The sequence below is a fragment of the Lathyrus oleraceus genome, chromosome 7, assembly GCF_024323335.1.
Source record: "Lathyrus oleraceus cultivar Zhongwan6 chromosome 7, CAAS_Psat_ZW6_1.0, whole genome shotgun sequence".
NCBI lineage: Eukaryota > Viridiplantae > Streptophyta > Magnoliopsida > Fabales > Fabaceae > Lathyrus > Lathyrus oleraceus.
The window spans coordinates 67,391,476-67,407,191 of NC_066585.1; the positions used below are offsets into that span (position 1 = coordinate 67,391,476).

General features: G+C 35.4%; 1 protein-coding gene across 1 annotated transcript; it reads left to right on the plus strand.

The window, feature by feature from the left end:
* Positions 1-3,686: 3,686 nt before the first annotated feature.
* Positions 3,687-7,811, plus strand: LOC127100369 (gamma carbonic anhydrase-like 2, mitochondrial). Its single transcript, XM_051037510.1, has 2 exons — positions 3,687-4,200; positions 7,239-7,811. Exons 1-2 carry the CDS (start codon positions 3,702-3,704, stop codon positions 7,613-7,615), a joined length of 876 nt encoding a protein of 291 aa, XP_050893467.1. The 5' UTR covers positions 3,687-3,701; the 3' UTR covers positions 7,616-7,811.
* Positions 7,812-15,716: the final 7,905 nt, after the last annotated feature.

Sequence of the window (15,716 nt, forward strand, 5' to 3'; positions counted from 1 at the left end):
ACCCTAACCTAATTCACGTCCTAATCACGATTCTAGCATCCAAACAACCAAATCATGAACCCCAAGCCTGAATTTGGCTCACCCCAATTAACCCTAAATTCCCATATTTCACTATTTCATATGATTACAACACGAATACATTAATTGGAGTAACAAAAATAGTAAAGAAACAACATTAATAGTTTTTCTTTGTAGTTGATGTAAGGTGGCGCCTTGCTCAATAAGTCTTTAAGCTTACGGGCCTTCTTAAGCCCTAACTTCTCTTAGAACATCCAATCTATCCTTAGGCTCCTTTTGAAAATCTTACACTTCAACCCATCATTTGAGCTCCCCGCGGACACTTCCATTTTCCTAAAGTGGTTGATGTACCAACATAAGGTTTATTTTTCCCCTTGAGTGATCCCACTGAGTACGACCATCATTATGGGTTTCCTCTTTTGGGCAATGAAATGGGCGGTGAAAGCTTCACATAGATCTTTCTAAGAATCCATGCTCTCATCGGGGATGGACTTAAACCAAGTCATTGTTGATCCATTCAAAGTTAATGTAAAGATATTTCACTTTATAACCCCATGGACATGGTAGTAGTCAAACCAACCATCAACGTGCTTTACATGTTCGTCAAGATCCACGATCCCATTATAGCTTTGAAGCCTTGGTGGTTTCTATAGTGATATCTGAAGGAGAACGACGATCCAAAACGCAACGAAAATTAAAAAAAATTCTCCTTTAGTGATCCTTACGAATGGGCATGATCAGTGATAAAATATTTACCTCTTGTGACGATTGAAACCTTTGATGCAGATCTACGGAGCGATCACGAACGTTGAACGACGACAATGCCTCTACTCAGTCCACACGAACGGATTCCTTCAATCTCAGTGCTAGCTGCTATGAATGAAGGCTTTGAGTGTGTGTGTGTGTGTGTGTATGTGTGTGTGTGTGTGTGTATGAGAGAGAGAGAGAGAGAGAGAGAGAGAGAGAGAGAGAGAGAGAGAGAGAGAGAGAGAGAAAGAGAAAATGAAAATGCAACCGCCATAAATGCTTCTACAGAAGGGTTCTATTTATAGAACCACTTGTGTGGACTTCAAGCTAAAAATCCCACTTAAGTGTATGTGGCCCATATCTTATAATATGCCCAAAATCACTTAAGCGCATGGTACCTTACCATATTTCGTATTCTACTTAAGTACACCATACCTTACGATGTTCTACAATTCACTTAAGTACACCGTACCTTACGGTGTTCCTTAGTTACTCTATCTCTCATCAATCCGTCCTTTGTGTGTGACCCTATAGGTTTTCGCGGCATTGGCAATTATATTAAATCACGTATTTAACATAATAAATAGTGAGCGGTATCTAGCAACACATCACTGCTACCCAAGACACGAAAATGTCATGTGATCTGACAATTCCTTCTGTGATAATACTTATGTGTATAATTATCCTTTTGCCCTTATGTCTATATTGAACACAAGGCATAGACCGTGTCATCCTTGTCCAGTTCAATATTGGGCCCATAGACATTTATCCTGTTATGCAGGATGGGCAAATTCCATCTAGGTCACTCATGTCTCTCAGCATGCTTCGTGGAGTACCCATCAACTGTCTTTATGGTTATCCAGTTACGGATAATGTTTGATCAGCAATAAAGCACTCGACTCTACATCTAGGGTCCATAGTGGTTTCAGGTCGAAGGGTGGTATACACCATTATCACTATGAGAATAACTTATGACACTTTGCATAACATTCTATATAGTATTCTCATAGCAGGTCAATCCAGTATAAATATTACTCTTAATATTCATACCTATGTTTAAGACTTGATAACTCCTTATCCATGATCCATGAGATGTGATCATCAGTCTATATACATAATAGTCTTAATGCTTTAATGTTATCCCACTTCATAATAAAGCTCGACTACAGATACTTTAAGGATAGTGTCCTTATGTTTAATGTGATCTCATGATCAAGTCACACTTGATACATTAAACGGACTAGCTATTCTAGGGACTTTATTAAACAAACATAATAAAGAAAAAGCCTTTTATTATTAATAAATAATTTGATACAAGTACCAAAAGTATTGGCCTCTAGGGCTTACACCAACAATATCAATGCTTTTCTATCGAGGATCCGAGCATACTAGGGGTTTCTTTTTCGATATGGGACTATAACGTCTTCTTCATACATTTCCCCCTCTAGAGATTATGGACTTCTGGATAAGTATGGCTATCTCTTCTGTGTTCTGCATCATAGGGAGGGGTCATGTATCTATTATGTCATTGGTGAATTGGCAACCTCATGATCTCTTTTTAGTGTATTTCTATTATGATAAGTACCCGTTCTATAACGACAACTTAGTTTATTTGAGAGGCTTCCTCCTGCATAATACTATTCTTCGAATTGATGTGTTGTAGACTTTTTTTATTCCTGAATAGCCTTTTTTTCTTCTAATTATTGTTGTAACATGTTATACACATTGTTCAACATATCATTTTCTCCTTGTAAGCCAAGGTTAGGTTGTTAAATTTGAAAGTCGAAGAGTATTTCCTATCTAGGTATCACACGTGGTATTTGAGATTGATGCGAAGGTTTTCCGTGATGAAACTTTTAGGAGGATCCGAAGAACAAAAGAGTTTATAATACTCTTTGGCTAGATTTTGACAGAGCAAAATATTACGGAAAATGATCGAAGGGATATGCTACTAAAACTAGAATATCTTATGCTTGATGGAGAAGAGGTGGTTCTTTGATAGCTTCGACAACCGTAACACTAACTTGCCATTGAACGGTAGATCGAGTGGCTTTAGATGCCACCATTTTTTTTATGAATATAAAGAATATATGTTGGAAATAAGGTTGAAATTCGAGGAGGAAGATAAAAAAATGGAGATTTGAAGTTCTAAGGAAAGAGGTATAGATTTCTAGGTCATAGGAAATCTAATCGAGGAGACAAAAAAACAGAGATCTGCGTGGAATTATATGCTTGTAGGTTTAATTAAGAAATGGCCAAAGCTAAGCAAGTCATGTCTATCATGGTTTTTGATTATGACAACTCATCTTGATGGTTATAATCGCATATATATGTTGTTTAATCATTTAACTATGCATCTCAAACACGATGTTCTCCATTATTATTGAACACCGTAACAAGCCTTTCAATTCTTTTGATCTTTTCTCTGTCTCTAATGTCTCCATCTAACCAACGGATCAAGCTCCTCTAAAGATGCTCGAAAGTCTTTATGTTTCAAAGTCGGATCTTCATCAGAGGCTTTACTACCGAATAAATCAAATTAGCATATCTTTTGATGATAAGATATTATGAAGAAAAATTTAAAGAGAGAATTAGAAGATTGGTAGGAAATGATGGGGAGAGAATAACCTATTAAAAAAACATAAGAGTCACGTACAATAACGCATACTCATAAAAATCGAATAATAAAAAGTAAAATAGTGTTAACCCGTGTCCTTAGCAACATTTAGGAATACAAGCTAAGAAACTCATAAATATATTAACTAAAATAATAAAATATTAACTATAAGATTTTAATAAAATTAATACATAATTTTCAATTTAAGGACACAAAGTTAGCATATGATAGTACAAAATTGTTGGGAGTATAGGCTTAGTAATAATAAACCAAGTAGTAATATCTAGTTTTTAGGAAGCTTTATTGGGCCGGGCTAACTATGGACCTTAAAAATACTATTTTCTGTCTTCAGCCCACAAAAGCATTTCTCTCTCATATTTCCACACTTCCATTTCCCAGCTCCACTTTCACAGGTCACAACTCGCTCTCTCTCATGGCGAATCTAGCACGTTTTTCGAACAAAGCCCTAAGAGCCACATACGCCATAACAAAGAACCATGTCCAATCGCAACTACCATCAGCGGAACGCGCTTTTGCGACGGAGGCAGCGAAATCGATTACTCCTTCGCCGGATCGGGTGAAATGGGACTACAGAGGACAGAGGAAGATAATTCCATTGGGACAGTGGCTTCCGAAGATTGCCGTCGATGCTTACGTGGCACCTAATGTGGTTCTCGCCGGTCAGGTTCATGTTTGGGATGGAGCTTCCGTTTGGCCAGGCTGTGTCCTCCGTGGCGATCTTAACAAGATCAGCATCGGTTTTAGCTCCAATGTTCAGGAACGGAGTGTTCTTCACGCGGCTTGGACTTCTCCCACAGGTTAGGTTTTGCTGCAATTTGATTCTTATTCGTTTGTTTTGTTGCGTTGATGAGGATTTGTGACATTAATCAAAGGGGAATTAATCACTTAATTGATCACTTAAAGCTTGCTATGTATTAAGTTTCTAACATCAAATTAATCAACTTGGGGAAAATAAGCTGTATTTGGTTTAAGATCGTTTGAATAGTCTTATTTGAGTTTATCTTCTGAAATTAACACTTTTGGGCTCTCTTTGTGAGAGCTTGTGGAAATGGTTATTTACAACTTATTTCTCTCCATCATAGCTTATCTAAAAAAGTTTGACTTCGTTTTATCTTTTCCTATAGAAATAGCTTATAGATAAACACTTGGGTGATCAACTCTAAGTTAAACATTTTGTTCCACTGCTTTGCCCTAACACAGTGACCAACCTCTGCATGGATAAATTTGAGTTCAGGTCTTTCTTTCTGATAGGAACAAAATAGACTTAATAATTTATTGTAAATTCATCTTATTTTCTTTTGTTTTTGCTATTTAGAAGACAAAACTTAAGTTTAGTTATTATTCAAATATCTAGAAGTTCTTGGTGCTTGTTGTGTTGCTGATCCTCTATACGAACTTGTAGTATTACCTTTATTATTAAGCCTATACTCTCGTAATACATTCTCGTCGGCTATACTAGTTTCTTCTATGATATTGGTTTGACAATAAATTATCTCTTCATGCTGAGCAGGGACAGATCTAGATATTACTAGTGAGGTCAAAGCTCATTATCTAAAATTACATCAATGCCTAAAAGATAAAAGAATGACATTGTGACTAAACAAAGTATTAGAGATTACAAAAACTATACAGTTATATACATAAAAAACCTAAAATCATCTCAATATCTAAAAATTATAATTGCTCTCTACATGTCTTCACATTTTGAAATTATTGTATGATTAATTTGTTTTAAGAACTATTTCAAAGATCCACAAATGTGATTTAATAGTTATTCCACAATTTATGACTCATATGGTTGGACATTTGATTCTTCACAAAAATTCATTGTAGAGAAAACTACTATTGATCTTTGTAACTGTCATATGCAAAATTTAAGTTATAACTTCAGACGTAAATACATCAGTGGATACATAATTTTTTTTCTTTCGAACCATATTTTCAAAAAAGTATGTTTGTGTGGAGAGGAGCCCCAATGCCCTACTAGGGCATCCATCCCTAATGCTGAGCCTCTGATAGATTGCCACATACTCACAGTGAATAATGTTGTTATTTTTCATCCCCCTGCTTAAAAGTCATCACAGTACTGCTATTTTTCTTGGGATCACTTTTAATTGCATATCAACACTTAATCAAAATACTGATTTTAAAAGATTCTTCTTGTAGATAGCCAACAATTTATTTCTACATTACTTATTCATTTTTTAAGGAGAGAAGGAGAGAGGGGGCCGGAGTTTGATGCAAATGCTTGTTTGTTCTGATTACATCACTCTGAAAGTATTGATCCTCAGATGATATGGGTGATATTCAACAAGTCACTACCCAATATCTTTTAGTCACAATTTAATAGAAGTTCAAGTCACTACCCAATATCTTTTAGTCACAATTTAATAGAAGTTCAAGTCACATGCTTGTTTTTTCAGCGTTGTTCAAGAAATGTGAATTTGTTTTGAATAATGTTACTTTTTGGCCATTCGTGTTCTTGTCACTGTCAGTCTTTGCACTGAAGCACTCTGTTCTGTTGTGGGTTTTGTGTCCCACAAGATCTCGAAGTTATTTGAAGTCTGCCTCTATGATTGGTCAGTGTTATTAAATAGGAGAAATACTTGTATGGAAACACACCTAAATTCATATTCTTAGAGTCATCCAATAAGAAGAGAGAAAATTTTAAATTTATTTTAAATTTAATTTTTTTTTAATTGGAATTATGGGGTGGTTGTGATATGAAAGAGAGAGAAAATTTTATCTTTATTTTTTAATTAATAAAAGAGTTGTGATTGGTTGTGTGTATAACTACGTGTTATGATTGTTTCTATTTAAGAATTTTCCATTAAATAGTGGTTATACACTATAGCTCTATAGCACAATGGTTTTAAATAAATCAATACTATTTTGCAAGATGCTTTTCAGTACAAAATGTTGTCAAATTGCGGCCGTATCAGCCCTATAGCATTGTTGCATAGTAGGATTTGAATAAGCTGCTATTTTCCGCCATCTCCAGTTGACAACACTGTCATTGGTTTGTTTTACTTGCACGAGGAAGCTTCATCTTGAGACCTCCTGTGTCTCTCTTTAATTTTGTTTTTAACATTATATACGTTGTAACTATTTTTTTTATACGTGAATTACATTGTAATGACTCAATCCATAAACTATATTAAGGAATAAGTAGATTTGTCTCAGCATTCCCTAATTTGTACATAAAAAATACTTTCACTAGTGACTAGCGATGGTTGACTGATTAAGTTTGCAATATTTTGTGACCTTTTTTTTCCCGTTTATTACTCTGCACCTCAATCGAATAGCAAAGTCCTCCCTTGTTGGGGAGCGGAGTCTAAAAATGAATGAGATGCTGAAAGAACCACGGCTTATCTGAAGTTTGTATTTTTTTAACGACCTTTTTTTGTTTATTATTTTTTGCACCTTAATTGAATAGCATAATCCTCCATTGCTGAGGAGAAGAGTAAAAATAAATGAGATGTGAAAGATCCCTGCCTCATGTGAAAATCAGATACATGGGTAGGGAAAATAAAGGCCCTGGTGCCCGCCCGACCCTATGCCAGTCTCCAGCAGTGAGCAATTACCTACATACTGTCTTTGCATATATATATCAGTATTGGGAATTAGAATGTGATATTTATTCTAAAGGGGTTTACTTTAGAATGGAGTTGGTGATGGGCATACTTTATCATTGTTTACACACTATACTATACTTAAATTCATTGTAGTTTCAAAATTCACTCTAAGATTTTTCATAAATGAACTTAGATTATGCTTAATTATGATTTATCGATGTATTGCTTATTTACTGTTCATGCATTGTTCTGCAAAACAGGCCTTCCAGCTGAGACTTCAATCGAGAGGTATGTGACTATTGGGGCGTATAGCTTGTTAAGATCTTGCACTATTGAGCCAGAAGTCATTATTGGGCAGCACTCCATCCTCATGGAAGGTTCATTGGTGGAGACACATGCCATTCTCGAAGCTGGGTCAGTTGTTCCACCGGGAAGGATAATTCCATCTGGTGAACTTTGGGGAGGTAATCCGGCCAAGTTTATTAGGACTTTGACCCACGAAGAAACCTTAGAAATCCCTAAACTTGCAGTTGCAATTAATGATTTAAGCAGAGATCATTACAATGAGTTCCTTCCGTATTCGACAGTATATTTGGAGGTTGAGAAATTTAAGAAGTCGTTGGGTATTTCTATTTGATGCTCTTGTTGTTATTCATTAATGTATTTGTTAGCTGTTGTTTTGCTTGTGAGGAAATAAGAATCTAAACACAGCAAGTTTTTCTTTTTCCTTTGTGCTCCTTGCTGAAATTATTGGTTGAAGACACATGTCATGTATAATTGGCTGCAGATAATATGTATGAGATGAGATGCATCATCAGTACTTTGGACATTAATTTTGTTCCCAATTAGAATGGCTTAACAGTTTCTCCCTTCTAGATTAGAGTTGTAACAAGTCTGTCTTCAATTTCAACAGTCCACTTCAACGGAAACAGAGCCATGCCAATATCAATGTTTGTTTGGCATATATTTTACAGAGAATCAAAACTAAGCACTTTTTGATATTTGTTTGGTTCATTCAGTTTATCTTACCATTAAACCAGGATTGTTAGGCTTTTGGTTCATATCTTGGATCTTTTAGAAATAGAAAAAAAAGAATGATGCAGCCCGCATATTCCCATGATCCAATATATTCAACAATCCTCTCTTTATTATATTCAATAAACAAGTTTTTAATCCATGCAAAAATTATAGACACAGGGTATCAATGAATATCTAGATCTGATCTACTTTCTTTTTCCCCTTAGAACTTCTTTTCCACTCTTCTTTGATTCCCTTCTTTTTCACTTACTGTTGAGCATTGTCACAACCCAGCCAATACCACTTTCCACCCTCATTAAATTTTTACCCCTACCATCTCCAAAACCTTAATGAGTGAAACTCCAATTACTTTCCCTGCACGTAGATCCACAAGAAGCACTTATCCCTCATCATACAAGATCATCACTATGATTTCATACAAGGTAACAATATCATTAGGGATGGCAATGGGCAGGATTTGCGCACCATCCCCGTATCCGTGATTTGAAAAAATCTCCGAGCCCGAGATCATATCCGCTTGGGTGTCAAAGTTAGCACCCGTACCCGTGTCCTCTGGGTATGTAAGTACCCATACCCGTGACCCGCATTCCTATTAAAAATAAATAGATCAATTATAAAATATCATATAATTTTTAGTTTTTAAAAACATCAAAAAAAATTCAAATAATTTATTGTTGAAATAAACGAACACTTATATTAAATATGTAATTGTTTATGACATACATTTTTATATAATAGTATAAACTAAAATATATAATAAATAAAAATAAAAATATATAAATATATAGTGTGCGGGTATGGGGCGGGTTGGGTACCAAAGTGCCCTTATCCGCATCCGCACCCGCTTATTTTTATGAGTAATTACCCGAGCTCATACCCATACCCATTTTTGCGGATTTTTACCTCTATCCGTTGTGGATAAATTTATGGGTGCCAATTAGGGATGGATAAAATTGTCATCCCTAAATATCATTGATTCTTTAACAATGAGCAAACATTTAGTATTCTCATTTGGTTAATTATGATTGACTATCAACTTCTTATAAGCTTTATTCTATTAATGATTCACCCATTAAAAAACCTTCATCTTATAATGAGACTAAAGAATCCTAATTGGCATAATGCCATACAATTTGAATTACAATCCAGGTTGACCAATAAGACTTTGGATCTCACTACTTTGCCTCCTAACAAAAGAGTCATTGCTTGTAAATAGATTTTAAAATTCAAAATTAATGCTAATGGCTCGAATAAGAGTTCACTTTTTCAATTATGTTGTTCAGTTTTCTTCTCAAGTATTGTATGTCCATTATAATTGATATTGAACATACATTACATGTTTATATACAAAATCAACTTGCAGAATTATTTATTAAACATCTAAAATTAATATTAAGACCACTTCTCATGAGAAACAAACTTTCAATTTTCACTTGTGGTGTGCAGTTTTTCACGTTGCAACATTGATTCATACTGGGACAATAAATTATTATAAATTTTTTCTTTAGAATTAGATTTTGATAAAAAAATCTGATATTTTATATATGAGAAAAAAGATTATGCACTGACAGTATAAAATATTTTTACACTATCAATCAATGAGAGACGTGCATCCCGTAAAATCACACATTTAATTTTAAAATATTGGTATGACATGACATAACGTTATAATTCTATTGGATGATGGTGTAAAAAAAATTTACACGGACAAAACACTACGTTTTATCACTTTATATATATCTTTACGTTTGTCTCTTTGGTCTTACAGTTTTTCGAATCAAATTTTAGATTTAGGTGCTTATTTTTACAACTAAATTTTAAAGGAAAAAATATCTTTGTTGCATAATTGAAATTAAATTTATTCAATATTTTATAGAATACAATCACATGTATTAATGTGCATCAATATTAGACATCCGATATATTTTCAATAATTAGATCTTTAAAACCTATCTTATCTTAAAAAGTAAGAGGGTAAAAATTACTTTTACCTTATTTGCATTGTTACAAGAAGGATTTTAAAATCTTTATAGATCTTGAAAAGAGTACTCCAACACATTGAAAAATATGACTACGAGCTAAAACAATATGAACTGATGTGATATGAGTATCTTCAGTGGCGGAGCCAGATAAAAAAATTTGGGATAACCGCTAACGTAAAATAAAGATTATAAATAAAATGTAAATAATATTTTAAATAAAACATTAAAGTTAAAATAAATACAAAATTAATTACTAAAAATTTAAATTACATGACTTAAAACTACCTTAAAGTAATGCTTTACGCGTTCCGAGTGACTTGAAATCGTCAATAATTGACTTCGAACTAATGCTTGCACTAATCTTCCTTTCAATATATACTGTCATGCTATCTCCAAGAAACCCATCATTCATCTTGTTTCTCAACTTAGTCTTAATAATTTTCATTGCTGAAAAAGACCTCTTAGTTGTGGCCGTAGAAACGGGAAGAGTCATGATAAGACGAAGTAGTCTATCAATCAAGAAGTAAGTTTCAGCCTGTCCAGATGCAACCAAACATGAACATAGTTCTTGAATAGTTGATCAATTATTCAAGTTTGATGCTTGACGAGCAACAAATAGAAAATGTTGGAGTTGAAATTACAAATTATTCTTCTCTTGATCACTAAAATCCATAGGATAATATTTTTCAACTAAAGAACAAATAGTATCAATGCTAAAAGCTTTATATCCATCCTTAGGAGATAAAGAACAAGAAAGAGTTAACAAATCCATTGCCTGCTCACTGAATCTGCTATTCAACTCTTGTAACTGTTTGTCAATGGTAGTGAAAAAGATTTCAACTTTAAAGTAATGTTGAATTGTGACTTGATTCTCTTCAAGACGGGAGCGTCCAAATCTTGTTGTTGAATGAACATCATTAAGATCAGGAATCTCAATATCATGCTTTTCACAAAAAGATACCACTTTAGTAAACAATATATCCCAACCATTTTCTCTCAAACCTTGAATAAGATGTTTTGTTGAACGAACCAAGTTCATAGCATTAACTACATCTTAATTTTTTTTGTAAGGCTTAACAAAGCATATCTGTTATTCCCATGATTTCTTTCATCAAGTGCAAAATAAATATAAAATCAAATGCCTTCAAGTAATTGTAACAACTATCTGCATCCCCACGTGTAGCATAACTCCCTCTATCTTTTGCAATTTTTTTTTAAAAACTAAACAAGTTGCTTCATACATGTTTATCAAACTAGAAATTGAATCGTAATGTGATCCCCAACGAGTATCTCCAGCTCGTTTCAATGTACCAACTTGATTTTCAGCTTTACCAGTTACAATCTCATCAATCTCTAACAAATAAGCAATTTCTTCTAATTGGGCAGCTTGTAACTCATCATGACGCTTTGTAGAAGAACAAACAACATTCACAACAAAGATCAGCTTCTCAAAAAATTTATGAACAGATTTGACTTCTCTTGATGATGTAACTAATGCAAGTTACAATCGATGAGCAAAACAATGAACATAGTATGCATAAGGACAATCCTTCATAAAGAGGGCTTGTAAACCATTCCATTCTCCTCTCATATTGCTAGCACCATCATACCCTTGGCCACAAATGTTAGAAACATCAAGGTTATGTCGAGAAAGTATATCACATATTGCTTCCTTAAGAGTTAAAGATGTGGTGTCTTTAACATGTGCCACATCAAAAAATCTCTCTTGTATTAAACCAACTTTATCAACAAATCTTAACACAAGAGCCATTTGTTCCTTTTTTGACTCATCATGAGCTTCATCAACAACGATACAAAATTTGGAATCACCAATTTCCTCACGAATACTCTTTTTCACCCTACTAGAAAGAATTTGCAAGAGCTCTTTTTGAATTTGATGTGAAGTATACTTGCAATTTTGTGGAGCATTTTCCAACACAACTTTTGCAACTTCATCATTGTAGGATGCTAAAAGTTTCAATAACTCAAGAAAGTTACCTTGATTTCTTGATTTGCTACTTTCGTCGTGACCCCTAAAAGCACAAGCTTGTAGTGTTAACCAATGAACAGTGTCAATTGAAGTCTTGAGTCGTAACCGATTATTCATTCTTTGACTTGAACTTTGCACTTGAATAACATTTCTGAAATTCTGGTGTAGTCAGAATTCAGATGTTCTACTCCAAGTCAAGACATCTGATCTAACATTGTAACTAATACAGCAAGATAGTTATTAACCACTGTACTAATATGCACACGTTCACAAATGTCACGACATCTCATTCTATGTCACCCTAGAATGTATGAACACCTGGTTCTGTGCATCAGGAAGAAGGACTCAACATAATTCCATCCTAGCACTCACTTCTGTTGTTTTCTTACACAGTTATCAGCATGATGTCTTACTGTTGATTTTGGACATCATCTGTTACATTGTTCCAGTGTGTTTATCTTTTACTTGTATTTCCTGAATTAAAGGTTGAACACGTTAATCTAATTTCCACTTATTAGATTGCTAACAACTAGGCTATTTGTTAGGTTCATCAATTGTAGGTTAGTAGTTGGTTTCCTGGTTTTTCTCTAAGCTGTTGAATCCCTGAAGAATAGCCTGAGAAAAATACTGAACCAGAAAAAAACCAATCATCCTACACTTTAGCACCTGCTGTTGAAAATGAATGTCACAACATTCAGTTCGACATCCAGAACATATGCTGATTCTGTTATGTTCCTGGAAACGTACTGTGCTAAGTTTGCAGTACTGAAAAAGACCAACTAGTCTCTACTTCAGTATCAACCTTCAGTATCAACTGTCAAAACATCCAGATTGACAGTTTCACAATGATCCTTCAGCCAGGTCTGTTATCCTTGAAAAGAACAGACTTAAATATATACTGAACTGGAACTAACCTGCTTATCATTCAGTATACGCTGTCACTGATGAATGTTACAACATTCTGATTGACATTCAAACAGAAGGCTGTATACCAGGTCTGTTATCATCTTGATAAGCAGACTGGAATCCCTGCTGAGTTATGACAGTAAGAAAAACACATGCAGAAGGAAAACAAACACAGGAAATTGTTAACCCAGTTCAGTCCAACATGACCTACATCTGGGGGCTACCAAGCCAGGAAGAAGATCCACTATTAGCAGTATTAATTCAGAGCTAAACTCACCCGTTTACAACTCTTCACTTAATCCCTACCCAATGCAATCTATACCTAGGAACTCCTAGATAGAAACCTCCAGTTTCCATTCCTATCACTACAAATACAATGTAATGTTCACACACCTTGAACTTGCTTCACAGCTTCATTCAAGAACAAAATCACTCTTGCCTACAGGCTTTGAGTTACAAATACTCTCAGCTTTGACCACTGAGAAACACATGGTAACCTTCCCACAGATTGGGAGGTTTACCTCACACACACCCCTAAAAATTTATTCTAAGAGGCTTACAAAAACTAGATTACAATCAGCTATTTATAACCTAATCACCCAACTGGATTTGGGCCTTCAGAAGTCGCAGCAGACTTGTTCTTTGCTGTTACAACTTCAGTAGAAAAATTCTGCTACAAACAAGGTCTTCAAGTTCCTAAACTCTCTCCATATATATCTCCATATTTAGAGCCTATATATATTCTGATTGAGTCTTCAAGACCTCCACATGGGAGTTAGGATATTCACCAGATATCCTTGCTGATCCCAGAATATATACTGAATTAATTAATTCAGTTTTCTACACAAGTGCGATGTCACAGACCTGATGTCGTGACATCGTACAAGACATGTTGGTCCAGATGTTGAATTGCTTCAACCCAACATATTAAAACAGCATAGATGATTACATTATTTGTTTTACATAAATTAATGCCAATCCTAAGGTATTAACAATCTCCCCCTTTGGCAAATTTTAGCTAAAACAAATAAACATTACACTGGACAAAACATCCCATTATGGGTATGCTCTTCATCTCTGTCATTGACTCCACCACCACAAACACCAAAGTTGGTGTACATGAGAAAGTAGAGGTACCAGAATCAGTTGTACCAGAACCCTTCCCCTCAACAGGAGAGCTTCCTGAAGAATATGTAATGCTGAGTACATAGACAATGTAACTCAGATCACAAGGCACAACTGTCTTCTTAACTCAGATCACTAGACACAAGTGGTAAACCCAGTTGGTGGATTTTGTGCCTGACGCCAACTTCTGTTTGCTACCACACCCACAATTGGCTTGCTTCTGGTATATTCTCAACCCCAGGACTGTATTTCTCTCCCCCTTTTTTGCTAAACATTTGTAAAGGCACCCCTCACAAAACCAGATCCAGGCGCAGCTTGCCCAAACCTTAACATACCCCATGATTCTGAGGGAATGGAGTGTTTCACTTGTGAGAAGAAGAGGGCTATTACATCCTTTAAATAGTCCAGCCCGTGCTTAGGAATTAACGGTAGGAATTAATGCTTGGTCAAGATTCATTAATTTTTGCTGAGAAACAGTCAGAGAATCACCAACAAAATCTCAGACTATCTTTGAATACCTTTTATAGCTCTTGACTGTTTCTTTTCCAAAACAGCAGTTCCAGTGCATGGAGACTATTCCATATATGCAGTCAGACACGTTGCACGCGATGTCTTAACATTCCACGCGGCTTTTTCCTGCATTCTGCCAGTATTCAACATTTCCCAAGGTTCCTGTCATACCTCCAGTAGAGACTTGACATCTGGCACTGCTACAGTCAAATTCCCACACTTCAGCAGATGGTTACTCCCCCTGAACCACACAGCTGTAGCCATCAGGCTTATTCTGATTTATCAGAATTTTACACAACACCCTTATAATTCCTAATGACTTTAAGACTCAGAAGGAATTTATAGCATTGTCCAGGGCAATGTCATGACATCCGGTCAGACATTCTTCTGCTCACTCAGCCTTGACATACATCACAGCATCCTGATAACTGACAAGGTGCCATATCTAGTTATCTGAGAATACGTAGACCACAAGCTTGATGATTTCTTGCAGCACACAGACAGAACTCCCCTTGTCATGAACAACCCATTCTCCTCTTGAAGCTTGGAGATCACACATGGGCATATCCAACATCCCAAAGTTGGACCTTCACATACTTCCTGATTCAAAGAGAATCCAGACCACTTGATGAATGGAAAACATAAGACGCATCTTCATGTCTTCAAGAGCACACCCTCTGTTCAACCCTCTTAGCTGAACACATTCACTCTCTGGGTCAATCTCTCTTCTAACCAGAACAGAAGACCACTTATCAGGATGTTCTAACATCAGCTGGGACATCCTTCACAACAATACAAGGCACAACATCTGATAGTCTTCAGATATCACTGAGTCATCGGGTTGATCAAGAAGAACCCAGACATACATTGGGACTTATACATTTTCATCCCATTACAAGAGATAATCTTCCATAGATAGCTCAGAACTCCTACCACAAGCTCCAAGGGATGAATAGAAAACACCTCCTTTTGTCTTCAACTTAATACTTTTCTGCTCAAAAGTAATTTGTCTCAGACTTTCCTCAAGAATAATCAGCTGCCATATGTTGATTATCTTGATTCTTCGAACTCACTTCTGAGGTAGACCAATTGCCACTGGTTGATTACCTCCTTCATGAATCCTCATATGAAAAGGTCAAATGCTTCTTTTTGACCTCCCCAAGTTTATCAGACTTCTCCCAAAGATA